This window comes from Motacilla alba, chromosome 3, assembly GCF_015832195.1.
Source record: "Motacilla alba alba isolate MOTALB_02 chromosome 3, Motacilla_alba_V1.0_pri, whole genome shotgun sequence".
Lineage (NCBI taxonomy): Eukaryota > Metazoa > Chordata > Aves > Passeriformes > Motacillidae > Motacilla > Motacilla alba.
Window position 1 is genome coordinate 89,569,741 of NC_052018.1, and position 21,392 is coordinate 89,591,132.

The 21,392-nt window shown below is 35.2% G+C and overlaps 1 protein-coding gene across 5 annotated transcripts in view; it reads right to left on the reverse strand.

Annotated features, from left to right (window-relative positions):
- The window catches only part of MTA3 (metastasis associated 1 family member 3), a 138,050-nt gene that overhangs the window by 78,764 nt on the left and 37,894 nt on the right, over window positions 1-21,392 (reverse strand). For all 5 annotated transcript variants that reach the window (XM_038131060.1, XM_038131059.1, XM_038131058.1 and 2 more), the window contains exon 7: window positions 4,275-4,377. In XM_038131060.1, coding sequence (XP_037986988.1) covers window positions 4,275-4,377 — 103 coding nt within the window. The remainder of the gene's footprint in view (window positions 1-4,274; window positions 4,378-21,392) is intronic.

A 21,392-nucleotide genomic window follows, 5' to 3' on the forward strand; every position in this document is an offset into this window, starting at 1 on the left:
TATTTATTTTCATTTGTGAGCTTTGGGAATCTGGTCTACTGCCACTGACTTCAATGAATTATTTCATAAGAACAGAGCACTACTTTTTGATCGCACCTGTAAATGTTTTTACTCATGGTTCTCAGTTAATGAATGCATTATTTTCCTCTGTATAATGAAAGACACCTTGCCAGTTGAAGCTGCATTGTGCTCCCTTCCCCACTGTAAGATAAATTAATATAACAATTATACAACATCTCAAAACACACCAATATACTGTGAGCACTTATAGCATAGTAGCCAATAGAAAATGAATGCAATCAATGTCCTAGAGCAAATGGAAAAGTGGGAACAATACAGGAAGGATCAAGCTCTAATTTAACATGACTAACAAGTAATTTTCCATTCTTCTATGGTTTTACATCAAAAAAAAATAAGCAGGCATTCAAATGAAGAGAAATATGTCAGATAGAGGTATGCAATGCCATTTTAATGTCATAGAAATCAAAGTACAAAATTTTAAGGTAGAGATGCAATGCTTCAGGCTATTTTGATTAGATTTCAAAACTCTGGTTTAGTTTGAATAAGCTGGGACCACAAATTTCTGTAAAATTGCTTCATTCAGAAATATATTCCTTCCAGAAGACCATGTCAGTAATGTAGTTAGATGAAGCAGAATAAAAGAACTACGTTCTTAATAGTTTCACTGAATCATAAAGCACATAAATGGAACCAGAATGTACCAAAAATGTATCATGCAATGAATTGTAGACCAAACTAGCAGATAGAAAGAAAATTTTTAAAAAAGAAAAAAAAGGGTCATTTCTTCAGCTCTCAGCATTTGTCCAGACCAGAGCCCACACCTCCTATTGCATTTGAGACTGGGAAGGATATTTTTTTTGTCTGAAAAACCAAAAAAAATACAGGACTACTATGCTATACAGACAATAGGAATGCTTCTATTCCCTAACACTGTGCAGCTTGGCACAGAATTAGAAAAAGAACGTAAGATCTGGCTATGAAATGAAGTACTCCTTGTCTATTAGAAACTATAAGAGACTGATGACTGGAGGAAACAGAGTGTATCTAAATCAGTTCAAATTAGGAATGTTGTACCCAGCATTTTTATCTACTTCATTTTAGCCAACAACAAAAAAGTATCTCATAGCATACCAACTGGGCTCCTGTTAGAAGTAGTTCCACACACACAGAGATATTAAGTCCACAGGACTTGATTAGAGTCATGACTAAAAAAAAAAAATCTGCTCAAAATGTGCAGTGTGGACATTAGGCCCTCAGTACCAAATATTTCAATTCTACAAACCCATTTTTACTATACTGAACTATTTGCTAATGTGGGCAGATCTAAATGGCTGTTGCAGCTTTTAAAACGCCTGTCCTTCGAAGCTGGCAGACACAGAACATGGCCAGTGTATAGGACAGAAGGCAAACTGGCTGATGCAGCTGTATGTTATTCAAATGCAGTACAAAATGCTGTTGGACTTTTCACTGTCACAGCACAAACATTACCCAAAAGACAACTCAAACCAAGAATACACTAGTCTGAGGCCTCAAGCTTCTCCTAACAGATGCTATTGCTAGTTCAAGCAAGAGTCCTTACCCAAATTATGCTTCAGTAGCAGCAATACTTTCAAGATTTGTGTGTTAGGCAAGACTACTGGGGGAGGCCAAGTTTATCGATCTTTCCACTTTTTTCCAAATATCCACCATTTTTTGGCACTGTTACCTCTAATTTCTGCACAGGATAGGCATATTCTTCCTTTCTACCCAGGAAATGATTGAATAGTAGGGCTTAGTGAGAGGCCCAGACTGACCAGGCATATAAACCTAGAGAAAAAGGCCTCTTATTCCTGAAGCAGTAAACAAACCCTGTAAGATGGGGAAAGCTACGTGTCCAAGGTAAAAATATAAATATACTTGTAAATGGGCAACACAAACAGTATTTAAATGCCTTCTGAAAAAAAAAAAAAAACACCCCAAAAAAACCAACCCAAAAACCAAAGCTGCCTGTATGATTAAAAAAGCTAAAGTATTTAAGGACAAAAGCAACTCTTCTTTCAAGCAGATCAGACTGCGGGAAAAAAAATGAGAAGAAATACTCAATTCCTTCAAATCAGCATCTAAAAAGGATCACTTGAAAATGCTTTTAGAATGTCAAGCACAAGAGCATACACATACTTAACAAAAACCACACCTGGGAAGGTACTTAAGAAAAAAATTATTCTTGTCATATTTTCAAATTTGCAGAACTAAACATAACCAGAGAAAGATCGCTCCAACTGGAAATCCAGCAGGCACAGCCAATGCCCAGTGAACCTCAGTTAGGCTGAGGTTAGCAGAGATATCTGTTCACCATATCATAATACCAGCTCTCCACTGTTTCTCAAGCAGCTTTTAGTGGTCCTGTATAATGGCCCAGTATAAATCCTGTAACCACATAACACACTGAATTGAAAGCTGCCACCAAATCATCACAGAACTATCTCTCCAGAAATTCATAAAAACCTGTCTCAAAAGCCACTTAGAGCATCCTGGGAAAACAAGTACACAGGAGCTTGGAAACCATTTCTGACAGTTGAAAAGCAACTTCTAAAGATGAATGGAGTTCTGTGCAAGAACATCCACAAAGCTGCACCTGAGTAACACCTGATTACAGATCAGATATTATACTCTTGTGGTATCCAAGTACCTCAAGACCTCAGACAGTAACAATCAGCCATGATCCACTATAACAGAAACCATCTTTACAGAAATGTATTGACTTTAAAATAAATGCAGTCTTGGTCAGGGCACAGCATTGCAAAGGATGTCTTAAACAACAGGAGGAGAGAAGGATATTCTTCTTTATGTGTTTAATTATTCTCTGTTACTGCCCAGCAGGATGCCTACTGCTACATTCCTCTGGGAATATTTTTGGCTCCACAGAACACTACTTCAGCTCCCCAGAGTGGCTGAGAAACAGCAAGTAGAGGAATTTTAAAGCAATGAATGAACTCTTCCAAAATTCTCAGTCTTCACAGAGATGTTTCTTTAGGGCACATCATAATAAACTGGCCACACATCTCCAGGTATTATATTGCTGGTGAAAAAGTAGTTCAGATTCTTGGTTTCTGTGGAACATCTACCAGACCCTGTAACTTTCTGAACACCTGTTAACACCTAAACCCCTTGGTCTTGCTTGAAAATTCAACAAGGGCAGGTAAAAAAAAAATATATAGTACTTTATAGAAAGGATACAACATTCCAAGTGGAAGGGTAAGGAAAAAAATCAAGTGAATGAGCACATGAACTGTAAAGGAGTAAATCAGTATCACATATCACTATACACATAAGCTGGAAAATATAGAGCAACTTTTTTTTCTTTTCTTCCGCCTGAATTTTTTTTTCAAAAGGGAGAGAGAAAAAGAAACAAAAAACTAGAACCCATGTAAAAGGATTATTTGCCTAAGAAGATTTGAGATTACACTCAGCAAGCAGGTTACAGAAAATACAGGAGATGGATTTTTTCAGGATACAATCTGTATGTGAACTGTATTCTCTGCTATCATTAGAACAGTACTTTTGTAACTACAAATTAGAGGAAAGGCAAAACCTGCTGTATCCTAGGAACGTAGAATTGTCCTTCAGTAAGAAACCTACAAATTTTGGAAGGGTTTTTTTTTCTTTAAAGTAGATAAATAAATTCTAAAGGTATTTATTAATTCAAAGCACTTTGATGTTGTCTTCATAAATCTGCATAATCATGTTAATTTATAAAATTGAGCTGACTTGATTTTTTTTCACTAATGAAATACATTACTTCAAAACTTTATTTCAATATTCATCCAAAATAATTATTCAGCTTACATGCATACGTGGCAAGTTCTGCACCCATTTAATTTGTTAACATTTTCTTTATTTCTACTCTTAACCTTTATTTTACACCATGAAATTCCAAGTACTGTAAAACACAAGACTGTATTATTATTATTAGTACTGAAATAATTTATTCTGAGGGAAAAGCAAACTGACATTTACATTCAAAGTATCAAATTCTACTGAACCTGAAATACAGGGAGTGTATCATTATTCCAAAACTCACTTTCTTTTGCTGCCTCCTGTATTGGTAGCTTCAATAAATATACAAAGGGTCATGGTCTGATTTTCTCTTTTAGCTAACTGTGGGAAAGAGAAGGACTCACAAAACGGAAAACAGGATGAGTAACACGATATAGGGGAATAAATAGTCAATAGAAGAAGGAAAAGGATTTTTTATGAGAGGATTTTAATCTTACCGTGCTACAACTAAAAACTGGTCAATCTGACGGTCAGTAAGGGGGCTATCTGGATCCCACACTTTTACTTCCAGCTTTGCCTGTTCTCTGTCATCTAATTCTCCTGTCAAAAGGTAGATGGGACAAAACACTTATTACTCACAATGTTTTCCTTTGTGTAGTTTTTGCACAATGTTGAAAAGAGACATTGTACATTTTTAAACATATACACATACACACACATGATTAACAATCATCAGCAGTTATCCAGGTAAATTCCATAATGCAGCATCACCAAAATAAATACCTTCCCTTAACATCAGCATTTCAATTTAAGGAGACATTCTTAGGAGGTGAAATACCAATGAACCTTAATAAAATGTTATTATAAAATTGAAACCATACCCTAAGTAACCAACTAGTGGCTTCTTTAAATTGCTTGTCTAGTATATCAAAGTTACTGTTGCACTTAAGCTATACTAAATTTAATTTTACACTTAATCAACTTTAGCAATTAAATTCAATCCAATTTCTATTCTATGCTCTGAAAAAATAAATCATTATGCAAAAATGCTGTCTACTGTATTTAAGCATTTTTTACCTCTTCAGCCACTACATCATCTCTATTGTTCAAAACAAGAAAGTTACTACATACTGCATTATAATTTCACATCCTCATTTATGTGAACGATTTGAGTACATGCGCATGCATGAAACAGTGGGGGTGGTTTCCAAAATTTATTTTGCCCTATATACATTGTTACAAGAATACAATTTGTACTGCATGGAAGAACAGTGAAGTGTACAAAGTACAAGGATTCACATTCATAAGAAAGACTTGATCTTGTCTTGCCTACTACACCAATAACTTCTCCTGTAAAATAAGAAACATTTCAGAGACTGATGGAGGAAGCACCACCTGTACTACCAGAACGAGGAGATTTTCCCGTGGGATGTAGCCAACACATTTGTGGCCATGAGAGATAACAACAGTCAAGTCAGAATCACTGTCTTTCTCTGCTGTTTTAGAATAGGAGTGTGTTCTTCCCTCAGTCAACATGTGAAAACCACTAATATTTAGCTGGTTGCCTGTACTTCTCTGTGACTTTTACAATCTACTACCAAAACAAAAACCTGTTGTCAGACCCAGTCATTCCACTCCCTTTGAAAATCTAGGCTGTGTAGACACCTCTCTGATCACACAGAAGATCACTTTGTCTGTGCTATTTCTTGTGACTTAATGAAAACAGCCAGTCTAAACATGCACAGTTATCATCAAGACATGAAACAACCTGTACACTTAAGAGACTGGAAGCAGATTGCAAAGCAAGCAGACTTGAAATCTGGCTCTTCTGAAATCATCATATATGATGACTTCTAGCACATTGATTCTGGAAAGAAATTAAAATGTGGTATATATTTATCCCTAGCAAATACATAAGTTAGAACTGTACCATGCTCTGGTTAATGTTTCAGGAACAAATTTCACAGTCACATTCTCAGAAAAACACAGTAAATTACTTTCTTCCAATACACAAGCAATCAAGCATTGGCTGCCTAATGGGACTTCAGCTTCTGTTCAAGCTAATTCACATCCAATACTGAAGACAAACTGTCAATTTCTGGCATCTTGGAAAGGATTTTAGATCTATAAACTTATTCTATCGATTGCACACACAGGAATGAATGTCAATACATTCATTTCTTCCATCTGCGACAGACACATTGTGGGTGATGTTCTACATTTTATAAATATTCTCTAAGCGCTTCATTTCAATCTGTTAATATTTTGTTTATAAATACCTTTAATGTTAGTTAACCATTTCAGGACATCATAGTCTGGGGATCAAACATTACTCAGGTAGATTATACTTCTCACAAAGAGAAAACACCGTACAAACACAGCACCAGTATTCAAACAAAACATGTCTTCTGAATCAAGTTTGCAAAAAGAATTAAAAAATTGCAATACTACAGTTCTTACTTCAATTGTGGAAATTAAACAATCGCTACTATAAAGTGTTGTAACTCTTGATAAAGGTGAATCTCAAATATTGCCAAGCAGCATTTTGTAATGGCAGTAGACATAAAGAGGATACAAGCAATGGAATACCTATATCAAAATAATCTAAATACATATAATAATTGCAATATTAAATATCACTGCAACAACGGTAGAAAGAGGTTTCCAGAAAAGAGGTATAGTCTGCCAATAGCTGTACTTTAAACAGCTGCATAATTCCTGATTTTCCACTTACATGGCAGGATAAAATCACTTAAACAGGGAAAGTAACTTAAACAGACCAAACCATGGAGGCAGTCAAGCAGTGCTGTAAAAACCTTAGGAAAGTTAATTTCAGGAATAAGTACTTTGTTGACTTCCTTTGCCTGTGCTGAAAGCATTAGTATAGGAGGATCACAAAAGACAAACAGGTCTTTCAAAATAATGATTATCAACCCTCTGTGTTTTACTTGAGCTGTCAATCCCTAGCTGATCATGCCCATACAACATCCCATAGGATTTTTAACTTGGCAAACAGCTTTAAGATGCAATTTCTGTTAGCACATCAACAATTATCTTATACATTGTTGAATTTGACACCAAAGTATAAGACACTCCAACTGAACATATGATAAAGTTGTCATGGTATTAATTTGTTATATTGCAAAACCCAGCTCACAAAGGAATGGGGGAGTTTTACTTTCAACATTTTCAGTGCATCTGAGAAGTTCAGTTTTAAAGGTGTCACCTTCCCTTAGCACTAGCAGCATACCAATTACAGCTTCTGAGAACTACTGAGAAGGCATTTTTTTTTAATAACTGATATAACATACCAGTATATCCAATTTATTCTAGTCACTGCTTACAATTTCATTACAGCCTGTCTAACCCTGATGACTAATTTTATTGGAAAACATTAGTAGATGGTCAGAAATACATCTGGTTTACTCTTCATCAATCATTCAATTCCTTGTTTCTCATGGGTGTCTTCTAGTAAAAAGATTTTTCTTTAAAGAAAACGTTTAGTTTTGTATTTCAATTAGTCATTTTAGACAAATTAAAGCATGATGTGCCCCTCCAAAAAAAAAAAAAAAAAAAAAAAAAGAAAAAATGTACAATGTACCAAATAAAAGTAAACCAAATGTATTTAAAATGAGGTACAAGAAATTAAAGATCTAACTAGTGTTTTAGATTTCACTTCCTGCAGATAAATACCCCCAAGATAACTAGTACATCAGATTCAGCATAATTCTATGTTGTTCTTGTATCCAACTAAAGGAAAATAACTTTCAATATAAACAGCTTCTTAGAGTGAAATTCTTTGAATTTAAACATAACAATACTGCAATATAATATATTATTAAGAAACTAAATTATGAATCTATAAGTTGGGTTTTATTTTAAAAACCGTTGTCAGTGAAACAATACAAATTTAATTTTTATTGAAAAACAGTTGATGAGGTATCTGATTTTAAAGACACCCCTGATTATAGTACAAGGTTATATATATACACTATTATATATATATAGTGTAAAGTTTTATTTTTGTATTTTGCAAAACACAAACACGATTTGCACTATTTTTCAAAAAACCTTTTTATTCTCCTTCTCAAAAAGTAATTCAGCTGTGAATTCAATTCAAACATGCAAACTCAACTCCTGCAGTGTTCAGCTTGCTGAATAAATCCAGCTTTCAGGAAAACAGAGGTGCCAGTTGCTGGATCCTTAATTCCACAGGACAGAAAATCTGTAGCTGTGGGGTTTTGGTCATCGTAAGGCAGTAGATCTATCCATGGACAGAACTGGACACCAGACCAAGGGTTTCAACCACAGAGTTCCTCCTAGTAAGCAAATTCATTTATTCATCCAACCTCCTGAAATCAGCCAGTCTTGATGTGTGTGTCAATTCCTCAGACTCACCAGACACCTAAGCAGATAAATGTGAAGGCATTTGGAAAGGCTTGTATTCTTAATGCTCAGCACATGTATAAGAAGTCAATCCCGTGTCTTCATCTCTGTGGTTTAGTTTTATACTTGTGGAACAGGAATATCTCTTAGCTAACATTGCAAGGATGAGGAAGAGAGGTACTTGTTGGTTCGTATCCTCCCCTAGATGAGTTTAGCATGCAACACAACAAAATTTCTTTCACTGAAATATGGATTTAGCAGATCAAGCATTTATCAGGTTGCTGCCAGAACTCTTTGGTAGTATACTACCTGCAGGTAATCCTAAATGGTTTTTTTAACATAGTTTCATGTGCTGTTTGTGTACCATTGTTGTAAAAATAGGTAACATCAGTGAGAATGAAGTTTCAGTTCATGAATCATTTCTCATGCTGCTATTTAGACAGTCTGCAAACATTTCCTCTAACTTGCAGGGAAGAAAAATAGAATCACATTGAATTTTCTTGTACTGTATATGAACAAAGTTCCAGACATTAAGCCTGTCTGTCTAATGCAAAATCTGAGATTTCTCCTTGGATGAAAAGTACATTAGTTCCTCACTAAAACAGTCAGCATATTTATTCATCCTGCATAAAATTCTTATTACTCATTTTTATTTCATTTTTTTATCATTTTCAATTCTCACCAGTACAGATAAAAAAAAAATCCGAAGAAAAGTTCAAAAATTTACACTCAACTCTTCAAAAAATATAATGCAGCTATGTGCAAATAACTTCTCTGATCAAAATAACATGAGAAAGCTTAGATTAAAAGTGTAAGCAAAAGAAAAATTATTTACCCTTCAATTTCAAAACAATCTCCCCTCTGCCTTAGCTTGCCTGACAGAGGTATATTCAGATTTCAATTACTCAGGTAAGGAGTTCTATGTTTATCCAAATCTCATGGTAAAAATTCATGAATGTTAGACATGTATAAGGATTAGAAATGAAAGCCAGGCTACGTATAAAGACTATAAATGAAATATATCACATGATAAAGGCCTGTTACTTGTCTATAAGCATTTCAACTGCCACCGGGCATTTTAAAGCCAATAAAACATGCACAGCCCAGTTACCACTTATCCTCTAGAGCCTGAATGTATAAAAACATTTAATCATTCTGCACTTGAAAAATCCCTTTTGAAACAGAACTGCCTCCTATGACCTTAAAGCTCTCTCAGTGTTCAGCCTTGCCGTACTTATAATTTAATCACTGATGATCAAAAGACAAGCACTCACAAAAACCTCAGAGCTTCAATTCATCATGTTCTAAATTCCTAGAAATTAACAGAAAGAATTGCACTTGAGCTCAGAATAAACTGAACTGCAAACACACATTAATGACCAACTACATAATGCAGCATCAAAGATGGCTGGCTTATGGAAATGCCCAGTGCTAGAAGGAAGGAACAAATGAGGCTGCCTCTTTCTCAAAACCCGACAGAACAGTTTTCAGTTTTGCTGAAATTCCTGAAATAACAACAGAGGAGGCAGTAGTTTTCAGGAAAGTATGGTGAAAATTATTCTGAGTGTAAATAAAAGAACAGTAGAGTACTACATATGAATATTAATATTATTTAAAATACTTGCTTTTGAAAAAGGGATACTACAGTGCAGAGACATTTCATTCTTAAAAAAAAACCAAAAAAACAAAAAAACAAAAAAAAAACCAAAACCAAAAAAAAAAAAAAAAACCAAAACAAACCAAACAAAAAAACCCAAACACATGCCAAAACCAAACCCTGACTAAATTAAAATGAAATCTGTGAATCTGTGGTCCTGCAGTTTTTGGTTGTGTTGGCTTTTTTTAAGAAATCCTAATGTTAAAAATATGCAAATTCCCTGTTACTTAAGCATTCTAAAGAGAAAAAAAAAACTTTTTGTCTGAATAAATGTAGACAAAACAATTTAGACAAGAACTTTTTGTTTAGGATAAAATGTATTTTGACTTATTATAATGTAAAAAACCACATTTGATCTGCATCTGCTATTTATTTTTTCATCTTCTACAAAATAAACTTAGAAGAATAATCAGACTTGCAGTAAAACAGCAAAGAAACAAACATCTGAACTTAGAATGAGTCCTTTTAGGTGAAGTTACTGAGGTAGAAAATACCAGCAAAGTCAATTAAACATTAAGATGCTGCTGCTTGAAAAGTGATTGGAGTGCTCATGGGGATAATAAGCCCATACACAGCACACAGTAAATAACTGTACCCTTCATAAGGCTGACTACCTGACAGAACTCATTCAGTATTTGAACAATCACAGCCAAGGCTCTACAGCTATTATTAGCAACAAAATCTTTCTGACAGCAATCATGCACAGCCTGCCACACCAATGCGAAGCACAGACCATTCATGCTGCACTGCAACCAGAGGGCCACTTGAACCATTTCTTCAAGTTGTAGAGAAATAGGAGATTCATGACGAACAGAACACTAATAAGAGAAGCCTAAGTCTCCCCAAGGAGCTAAAGACAGCAGAGTATTGTGACTCTTTTTTTACAAAGCCCAGAAACTCAGCTGACCTCAAGCATAAGTCAAAATTGAGAAAGGCAGACCTGCTTTTACATTTTGGAGCAACCAATGAACAAGAAACCAAGCAATACCAGAAAAAATCCACTCCAACTATCCCAAGGAGGACAACCCCACAGAACTTAACTTTTGAGCAGCTTCTGTAAAATCTAATTGATAAACAGCACAATTTCCAACTCTTCTATCTTATCCTCGACTGCTAACATAGAAGTTGTGAATGATCTGAGAACTGAAGTTCCAAAACTTCCATGACCACATTTGGTCTGTTTGATCAAAATTATAAATGCACTTAATACCTCAACAAATTGGACCAGAAAGCAACAAGTATTTTTAAATAACATCACTAAAAACACTTCATAAAACACAATAGTTTATGCAAAGTTTCAAATACCTAATTGAGCTTCTCTAGTACATGTGGCCACAGCCCTAAACTACAGATTTTCCTTGCAAATGCATGATTAGGCCGAAGTAAAGTCTTTCCTGAAAATAGGAATCAAGAGGCCATTTGCATGTGTTTTGTTTAATTTCTAATAAAACTGATAAAATTCTATCGATGTGCTTTTAACTGTCCAACACAAAAATCAATAGCTCGGCTCCCTAGAAGTGAGATTGGAAAAAGTGATGTAAAGGATATTATAATCCTATTAACATTTGACATGAACAACATTGTAAAGTGTATTTTACTGTTTGTGATAATCAAGCATTTGACAGTTAATTATGCAAAATTTACTGTACAAGCTTAATAACAAAAAAAATCTTCAAATCTGACAAGGGACTACCATGTTTAAATTGGCTAACCCTCAAGAAACAGCTCCTACTTTTAGAAGGTACTATAAAAAAAAATTCATGTTAACTCAAAGTGCAACCAACAGAAAGCCCATTTGAGAACAAAATATATTTGAGCATATATAACAAGGAATTTAATTATTTGTTGAGATTCATCTCAACTAAATATCTGATATATTTTGAATATCCATTTTCAGCTGAGATGAATAAGTCTCAGCAACTTTTTTTCCTCTATTCTGACCATAAAGGTGAGTCTCACTGGGTTAGCACCATCACACCTGTTATGTTTGGTGTCCTACTGCAGCTTCCACAAATAGGAACTCCTAAATCTACTTGTTATATCTTTTGTTCCATGCATTCCTTCTGAAAAATGCATTGAAATAGAAAGCCATCATCTTACAGTTAAACCAAGATTCTAACCAATACTTTGAAGTTACCATTTATTTTGCTCCTGATTTACCAGATTTTCAGTCAAATATAAAAATTCAATGCATTTCACACTGAACTTGGTGAAATCAATTAAATCAATTTCTACAAGGTTCCTAGGCATCTAGAAGCAAACCTGAGTTAGGCACAACCATCTCCTTTTGTACTTGCCCCTAAAGGTATTTTTTTAATTTCAGACTTGGAGCTTTGCTTTCTGCTCAATGGATCCCAAAAGTCATCTTGAATTGACAAGAACCCTGGTTTTAGACACTGACTGTGAGCTCCCAATTTGCTGTATGTAGAACAAGGGGGGGCATGCAAGCAAGTAGACGTACTAGTTCCTTGATCCCATCCAAAAATAACTTTATGGTTGACAGCTTTTTTCCACAGAAACCTTTTCCTCACATACTGCTGATGGAAGAGCCTAAGGGTGCTGCTGTTGTCACCTTCTGCGGGTGCACAAAAAAAGCAACTCTTCCTTTGATCATACCTAAGCAACTGGGTTTACTCAAATTCCACTTATATATAGTTGTAATAGCACTTTGTTTCACTAACATGGCCTCAAAATTATGAGGCCTCATGATGTTTTAAAGCCAGTTAAATACACACGGTTAGACAGATGATATTTTGTGAAACACTGAACTCAGGAAAAAAAAAAGGCGATATTTTCTGAATTTTATTTTTAAGAACTACTTACTGTATTTATGTGTCCAGTTAATATCCAGCAACTGTCAAAAAAAGTGATCACTTAGCACAAATTACAGACCGTATTTTCTGGAAATCAATAGGACACAAAGACACAATATTTGTTTATCCTGTCAGATATTCCTCCCAAACACACATTAATCTGTCCTCAGAGTATCTGGCTGTCCAATTTTTAACTGAAATATTTGAATACAGAACCTTCTAAAAATATTTCATATCAAAGGTTTTTTTTAAAAAGGACTGATTATCTTCTCACAACAGTATTAAAGCATTGCAACTACATCAACACTAACAGAAATAAGCCAGCACATAGACTTTTGACAAGAGAATCAGATGCACCATTCAAATGACTGCTACAGGTCTCTGGCTACATGAGTGACTTTCATATTCAGCAGTGTTTCAGAAAATAAATGGGAGAATTATGTACCACAAAGTAACAGAACAGATCCCTCCCCACGATATTACAGTTGAGTTTCACTATGTTAAGGTATATTTTTATCAATTGAATAAAAGAAAAAAAATTTGTTGTATGGGAAGCATTTATAGAACCAGAAAACACATAGTAATTTTTATTATTATGAAAGTTTAGGTTTACACCAAGTCTATGTAAACCTGAACTTTCATAATAATAAAAATCCAGACAGATGGTAAAAGAGTTTCTCATCTGCCTCTTTACTTGTAATCGTGTTAAAACTTAAAATCCTGAAATTTCAATATTCCCAAACATTAAAAGGCTTGAACTTTGAGTTTAATAGTTTCCATTTGGTATGTCTGGTCTATTAAAAACAACATACTCTTACAATGGAGTTTCTGTAAAAAGCACAAAAACAGTGAAAACTTTAGAAACCACCCTTAAAGGAATCAATTTATTCTTTTTTGAAACAGAACCATTTTAGAAACTTTTGAAGTTTCTCTGTACGTCATCCAAAATTTGCAGCTTAAATTTGTCCAATTGCTCCCCTTCTTCCTATTAAACACTCAATTAATTGAACTACATTAATTCTAAAATGTCTTGGCTTCAAAGATGAAATCAGCTGCACAGCAAGTGCTATTTCTAGGCACTCATTGGGTATTTACAGGTGTGCAAGAGGGACTCCAGCATTTCGTTTACAGTTTTATTTACTAGGAAAAAAAAAAAATGCTTTGAACATCTTTCCTACAGGCTGCTTCTTCCTCCATTTCAGAGACTCTAATTCCTCTTCTGTATGTCTTAGCAGGGGGTACTCCTCTTCCTTGCTCAGTCCACACTCTTTGTATTGCTTTAAACGGCCAGATCTGAACCATTGTGTCAGATCCCCGCTCCATATGGAATTCCCTAAGGTCTCCATTCAAACCCAGATGCCAGAGATAAGCAGCACTGGCCTGGCAACCGGACGGTAGCTGGGAGGGGACCATTAGCATGTGAGTCTAAGATCACCCCTCCAGGCTATTAAAACAGGAACTTGCAAACAGCCGGGCATTGGGCACTCCATTAGGACTAGCAGCCAGTTCTCCAGATAAACCTTTAAACCGCATAATTCCATACCATACTTGTCAATGCCTTGCCGCTTGGCTCCTGCCACATACCTCTGCACAGAAACTGAAAACTCATTTCCTAAACCAACGCTAGCCCTTCCTGCATCCATCATCCCACGTCCCTCTCTGATATGGCTCCATTCTGCCCAGGCAAGCCTGGCTGTACCTGACTTGCTGTGCACTCAGGGTGCTCAGAGTAGGCACCATGAGCCCAAAGGAGCTGCTGAGCCCAGGCAATGAAAGCAGTAAACATCCACAGCAGACACTTCCCTGTTGGAACCCTAGCTGCTGAGAATTTTAAACTTGCTGTACTAACAGATACTGACCCCCAAGAAAACACTACATTTAACCTTGTTATAGATATGTCAAAAATCATAGGTGGATGAAATAGTATTATGCAATGAATGTACTGAATGTAATGTCATTATAAGTCTAGTATTATGAATGTACTAAAATATAGTTCTGTTATGAAAACTGAGATCTGTTATAGGAATATTAAAGGTTTACAGCTACACTGACCATATGAAAACTACTAAAGGAAACACGTCCAGGCTAATTACCAAAGCTAAGGGATGGGGTTTGCATAGAAGCTCTCAGGGGTCGGGAAGCCAGTTGCCTTACACACACCACCCGTAGTCTCGCTACATTTACATGTAAAGAAGAGGAAAACAGCACAGGAACTGGGGAATCTTAACTAAGTCAAGAATAAGATATCAGTGGCACACCTGGCCACAGATAGCTAGAGAGATAGCGTATTTTATGATAATTCACTTAGCCTATAGTCTGTTTCTGGGAAATCCGCTAACATGTAAAGGACTACCGGTAAAGGACTGTTTAACATGTATATCTTCCCGGACATGGGTTTGTGTATTGTAAACACGATCCTTAAGGACTCGTCTAACAGAAGACAAGAGACCGATGAATTATTCCCAAGACTTCGTAGACTGGACTGTTTACACATCTGATAGCATTATCCGTGGACCGCAGGACTATACAGGAACCACTGGATCAAGAAAATAACAAAGAAAGTCATAGCCCCGAGCAAGAATAAGAGTATAAGAACTGGACTCAAACTGGAGCAAATAGTGAACTCACCACTCTGATGCAAGGAAGGGGGTCAGAGCTGTGTGTTTTCACCCAGAGCCAAAGTCCCGGGCTCGACTCTGTCGTTTTAATTTGTGGCTGGCTTAAATTGTGAATTCGAACACAAAATAAATGTTATACTTTGTTATTTTATAATAATTTGACTCTCGCAAATTATTGATCCGGCTTAATTGGCAATTACGTTTATAACAACCCGAAGCCATAGAGAAAGCGTCCAAAAATGAATGATAAAACTGAGATTATGTGTTTAGTTTGAATAGAAGTGTGTAATATCAGACAGGAAAAAAGTTTTAAGATATAGTAATATCTATAAAACAAGATAGAAGTTTCAAAGCAGAAGCTAATCTTTCTTCTTTACCTTCTTCTTCATGAGTTTAAGTAGTATTGTATAATTAAATGAAAAATCCACATTACAAGCCACAAATAGTTAGTTATTAAGTTACCTTAAAAAGAGAAATACAACTCCATTTCATAATTCATTAATAGAAGAGTACAGAACTCAAGACTATAATATAAATAAAAAGTAAAAAACATCTAAGTCCAAACAAAAAATACCATCTCACGCATTTAATCTCAACCTTAACAAAAAAAATTTCCACATTTAGTTGTGGATTGACATAGAACAATTACAAAAAAATATAACCAAACTCAAAATTAAAAAAAAAATCATAGTTAAATAATCTGTTCAGCTAACTAAACCTCACACCATTATATAAAAAAACTTTTAAAAATAAACACTTCCCCTGCTCAGATAACCGTGTGCACACGGCTGGCTGGGGATGCTGCCCGGGGGAACACAAGACCCCAGTGCTGGCTGATATCCCCTCCCTGCCTGCCAGCCCCTCTTTCCCACAGAGCTGCTCCTCCCAGCCCCTTGATTCCCAAATAAACTTCCAATACTCAAGAAAGACATGAGCGAGGGTACTTTCATACACTCTTATTTTCACTTCAGCTAGAAAAAAATTAGGGACATCTCACATCACAGAGGGAGAAAACTGTCCTAGTCATTGAGGCACATTACTAAATGTTGGGTTAATTATTTTCTTGTCACTTTTCTTTTATACTCCTATTTGATACAACATTGTCCAAATTTCAGAGGGCATTAAAATGACTGAAGTCCTCTCAGACCATCAACAGAGTCAAAAGGTATATAAACTACCAAAGAATCCAAGACATTGACAATATAATCTATTTTAAAAGGAAGCAAATAAGAGAAATTAAAATTAATTGTTGGAAGAGAAATCAAATTAATTTTCTGCATTTGTGATGACTGGACAGAAGCGGAGAAGTTCACATGCATCATGAGACATCTAAAAGATACGCCTTAAAATGATGCATCTATAGGAGAGGTTAGAGAACAATTACACACTATGAACAGTAAGGAGCTACTTGAGTTTGGACAACAATCCTCTCCAGATTTCTACAGGATCTCGGGAATACAACAGCTACTAATCGAGACACATGAACTCAAATCAAGTTGTGTTATATCTAGGGTGTGAAGAAGGGAATGTGAGCTAAAGAAAAAATGTGGGCAACTAGGCATAGTCAAGGCTCCCAGCTATGTTAGCCGAATTAATCAAAATTGCAACCAAGACAACAGTGGTCAACCGGTTTTTTATAAAGAAAAATCCCACAGTACTGAAAAATGATCACAGAGGTTCGTGAGGAAGCTCAAGGCGACAGCCTACTAGATTTCTAATAGGCTTTAAACAAATTTTAAGAAAACTAACAAACCTCAAGCAACAAGATTTCCTGCAGGGATAAACAGCTGATGGTCTGATTTTGCATGGTCCTCCCTCACCGCTGGGCTCATTTTTTGAAAATCCTGATTTCAACACTTAAACATCTTATATTGCCTAGCACCACACTGTATACCACATCCTGGTATACAAAATCAAATGCAACATCAGGAAATTTATTTTGATAAATTACATTAAAAAATCATAGGAAACTGTTATACCAAATTGGAATATTTTTCTCAAAAATACACTTGATTAGTTGGGATATTTTTTGCCAGAGAATCACTGCAGACAGTTTCACAAGACTTATATGTCATGCCCAGAATGCAGTCGTGGTAACATTTTTCTTAGATTTCTTCAGAAAATATCCTTTGCTTCAGAAGTTTTAATAGAGATTTAACAGACAGAAGACTTTTTTTTTTTTGTTTGTTTGACTTGGTTGCAGCTTTTCCACTTGATTCACAACACCATGAATGAACAAAAGCAAGCATTACTTAAGAAATCACTGATTTGGCCAATGAAGTTACTGTAAACAATTGGCTTCCCTATTTGCAACATGACTTCAATTGTGTTCATTTAGCTAAGCTGTCATGCACTTTATTTTGTGTAAATGCATTTAAATTGTGTGACAGCTGCAGTTAGGCCTATGATGGCATGCATGAGGCAGAAAGAGCAGCATAGGCATGTGACAGGAAAAACAATGCATTAGAAGAACTCCTACAGAGAAAAAAAATTTCCTGTTTCTCCCATTCTTAAGCATTATCCTACTTCATAAACTATATCCCTAATGCTAGCACTTTTTCTCTCTCATTCTCTGCTTTTTTAGCCAACCATGTAAAACAACCTTTCACTGCATCAGTAATTCCATTGCATGAGACGCTGGTTGAAATGCCAGAATTTTAAAAACATTTGGATTTTAAAGCTGTGAGACAAGTAAGAATCAATGTTATACAAAAGTCTACCAAGAATCTAAACTAGTTTGCCCGGGTGTAATCTCCCTGTAAACAAAACACGACTAAATAAAATCTGCTAGTTAAAGGTGACAACAAGTTGATCATATTCAGAACAATTTCTAAAAGTATGCCTTGTAACCAAGTAACAATAATAATAATAATGACTTGCCTAAACCAACACTGCAAAGGGTTTTGTTCTTGCTTGTTTAGGGCTTTTAGCTTTGCTTATTGAAGTTACTAGTAACAGATTTTACGAGTTGCTGATCAAATACTGTAGGTGAGTGTACCACACAGCAGCTTCTGGCCACCACATGCAAAGAACCACACACCTTGCTCCTGTACTGAGTAGGACAGAAACAAGATCCTCATTGCCCGAATTCATGCTCTTGGTTCTCAGAGATAAACCTTTTTATTCTTGCTCTGCACAGAGGAGAAGAATGTTACCCCATGCTGGAAACAGAGGTGGAAACAAGCTGCTACACCCACAGAATAAGCCACTTGGAGAACGTGTTGTTAAAACAAAGAAAGGACATTCTTCAGTATCCTGCTAGCCAGAATTTCAGTCAGTGCTGTAGAACAGTCTCCTCTCTACCAGCATATTTAAAGCAACGAAAAAACTCCAAAAATCTTCAAACTAGAGTATAGACAGACTGTAACACTTGGCACTAGGGGGATGAAAGACTTCACATAACCATAAAATCATTCAAATCTGACAACTTTTACTCCCAAGTTTTACTCCCAAGAATGGTGACAACAAAAGTCGGAAGAGACTGTGGAAAGAAATCTGCTCTGGTCTTTCTCCAAAGTTACAGTGTTCACTAAATGTGTGATCTCAGCAATTTAGCTACACCATTACAAACAAAAGTGGCATGGATTTACAAGGCTTACACATTTTCAACCAAATTTAAACTTTATTTACATTTGTTTACCGCAATTGTGTAAAGGATTTATGATTCAACATATCCTAAAGTGGAAAAACAGAAAACAGTTGAATCTGGAAGACTTTATCATGCATCTTGATTTTAATAAACCTTCTAGTCTTTTAAAAGTAGATGCTCTTTTTATTTCAAAAACTAAAGAGTGATATAAATTTATCCAACACACTTCTGGGGCAGGGAGAAGCAGGTATGCTGCATTATCCAAAGTTTGACATAATCACCTGGATTTGCAGTATGTTTTACTCAAGGATGCAAAAATGGCAATATCAATGCAAGGAAAAAAAAACCTATTCCTACAAAAACCACACATAGTTGTCCAATACACACCAAAAAAAACCCCAAAATCAAACCAAAAACACTATAGTCTATTCAGATAAAACATAAGCTATCACAATATGGAGAAAGTGCAAGCAATTTCAATTTTTAATCTACTAGAATTCATCACTATATTTACAACAAATTAATTTCATGTTTGTAGAACTTCTTTTTACTTTCCAGCCATGTTGTGACTGGCCTTCTGAAAGCTAATCTTAACTGTCTTTAATTTTCAAAGTTACTGGCATATAAATCCAATTCAAATGACTAAACAACTGATGGTGTGTGACTCTTTGATTTTTTTATATTTTTGTTTGTTTGTTTTGGGGATTTTCTGTAAATATAAAATACGCCTACAAACCACCTCCAAAAAGGTATTCTTCCTTTAGATTACAGAACAAGTTTTATATGTGAACAAATTCAGGAATGCTTTTTATTTGATATCATCTAATAATACTATTATTAGATTATATAAAATCTGATTTTTCTGAACTGACACGTTGCCTAAATTCTCTCTTTTAACTTCAGGTGACGGCTCTACACTTTTAAAGAGTTACCCATTAGAGCATAACAATTTGGAGATACAGATCACTAGCCACTTTTATCATCACAGGCTGAAAAATGTACACAAAGACAAAAAAACATAGTTTCCAAATATAACTTATTTAATCTATTAATTTTAAACATTGTTTAGATTTGCTTTTATGAAAGAAAAGGCTTGACAGTGAATGGATTAACTTCCAGGACGTCAGCTTACATAAAGACACAGCAACAGCTGAATCATCTTTTGTTTTTCCTTGGAGGTTAGAGGGCTATGGGAACATTTGGAAAAAAATCATTCCAAACTACCATAATTTAGATATTTTTATCCTCCCAAAACCAAATTCTTTTTTCCACCAGCCACTTGAAATACGTGCAGATTAATCCAACTGAACTGCTCAAGTGCCACAACAGATCCTTGGTTTGAGGGCAGCTTTGTGCTTCTCAGCTCTGATGGATTATCATTTCCTACTAAAGACAGCAAGAAGACTGCACCACTTATTTTATTTTGGGGGTTAGTGGGCTGTGAGGAAAAGAAGACAGTAACACACAGTGAAATCCTATCTTCATGATGTACAAGAGAGATTATCTACTCATTTTAACTAAACCAAGGACTTATCTCAGATGTTAAGCTCCAGAAGAATTTGGTAACTTCAATATTTAAATTAATATGGATTTTAGCTTTACAAAAAAATCAAGTAAAATTTGAACAGGAAAAATTTTCCTTTATATTTAATATTCCCTATTTCATAATTAACTTCTGTCTTGAGAAATTTAAGTAAGAAGAATTCAGTAGAAAAATACTTCCTGCCTGGCAGACAACCCTAACTTATCCTAAAAACCCTCCAGTTCAACCAGGTACTTGGGAATCAGATCAGTACTTCCCAGTTGCCTCTCACACACATTGAGACAGCCATTTTCACATGAGCCCTCTGGCAAGCTTTCCTCCTGAGCATATGAACATCTACAGGACTATTTTTTCCCTATGGCAGGTACATTTTACAGCAAGAACAGCAGTAGATCATAATCTGCTCATAAACCTGTTCTGAAACAAGTCTGTACCTTATATAAACAAACCTGAAGTGACTTCCTCTAGTCTATTTCTGGTTATTAAATGAAAAGTCAGAATAATAATGCAGGTGATGTATTAAATAACATTCATTGTAAAATAATCTGTCACTTGCCAGAAATCAAATTATTCCAACAATCAATAATATATTTATTAAATGAGGTCTTTAGAAATTAGAAATAATAGGGGGTTTTGTTCAAGTAAAAGTATAGCAGCAAAAAAAAAAAAGTAGATCATGATGGATAGAAAATATAACATTTAAGGTTACAAATACATATATTTGGGGCATTCAGAACTCTTTGGACCTACTGCAAGTGATGTTCTTCTCACGTAATCCTTTCTTTCTTAACAATAAATACCATGACTCTTTAAAACAGTATCTAAATCTAGATACTTCCAAAGAAACATTTTTCATTTTTAAAAATTTATTTAGCAAATACAGTTGTAAACATAACAAAACACAGTTACTCATGCTTCTTAAATATGATCCAAATATTAAATAATTATTTTACTTGAAATTTTATTTACAATAATAGTTCTATGTAGCAAGAGAGGCATAGGTAGTTGT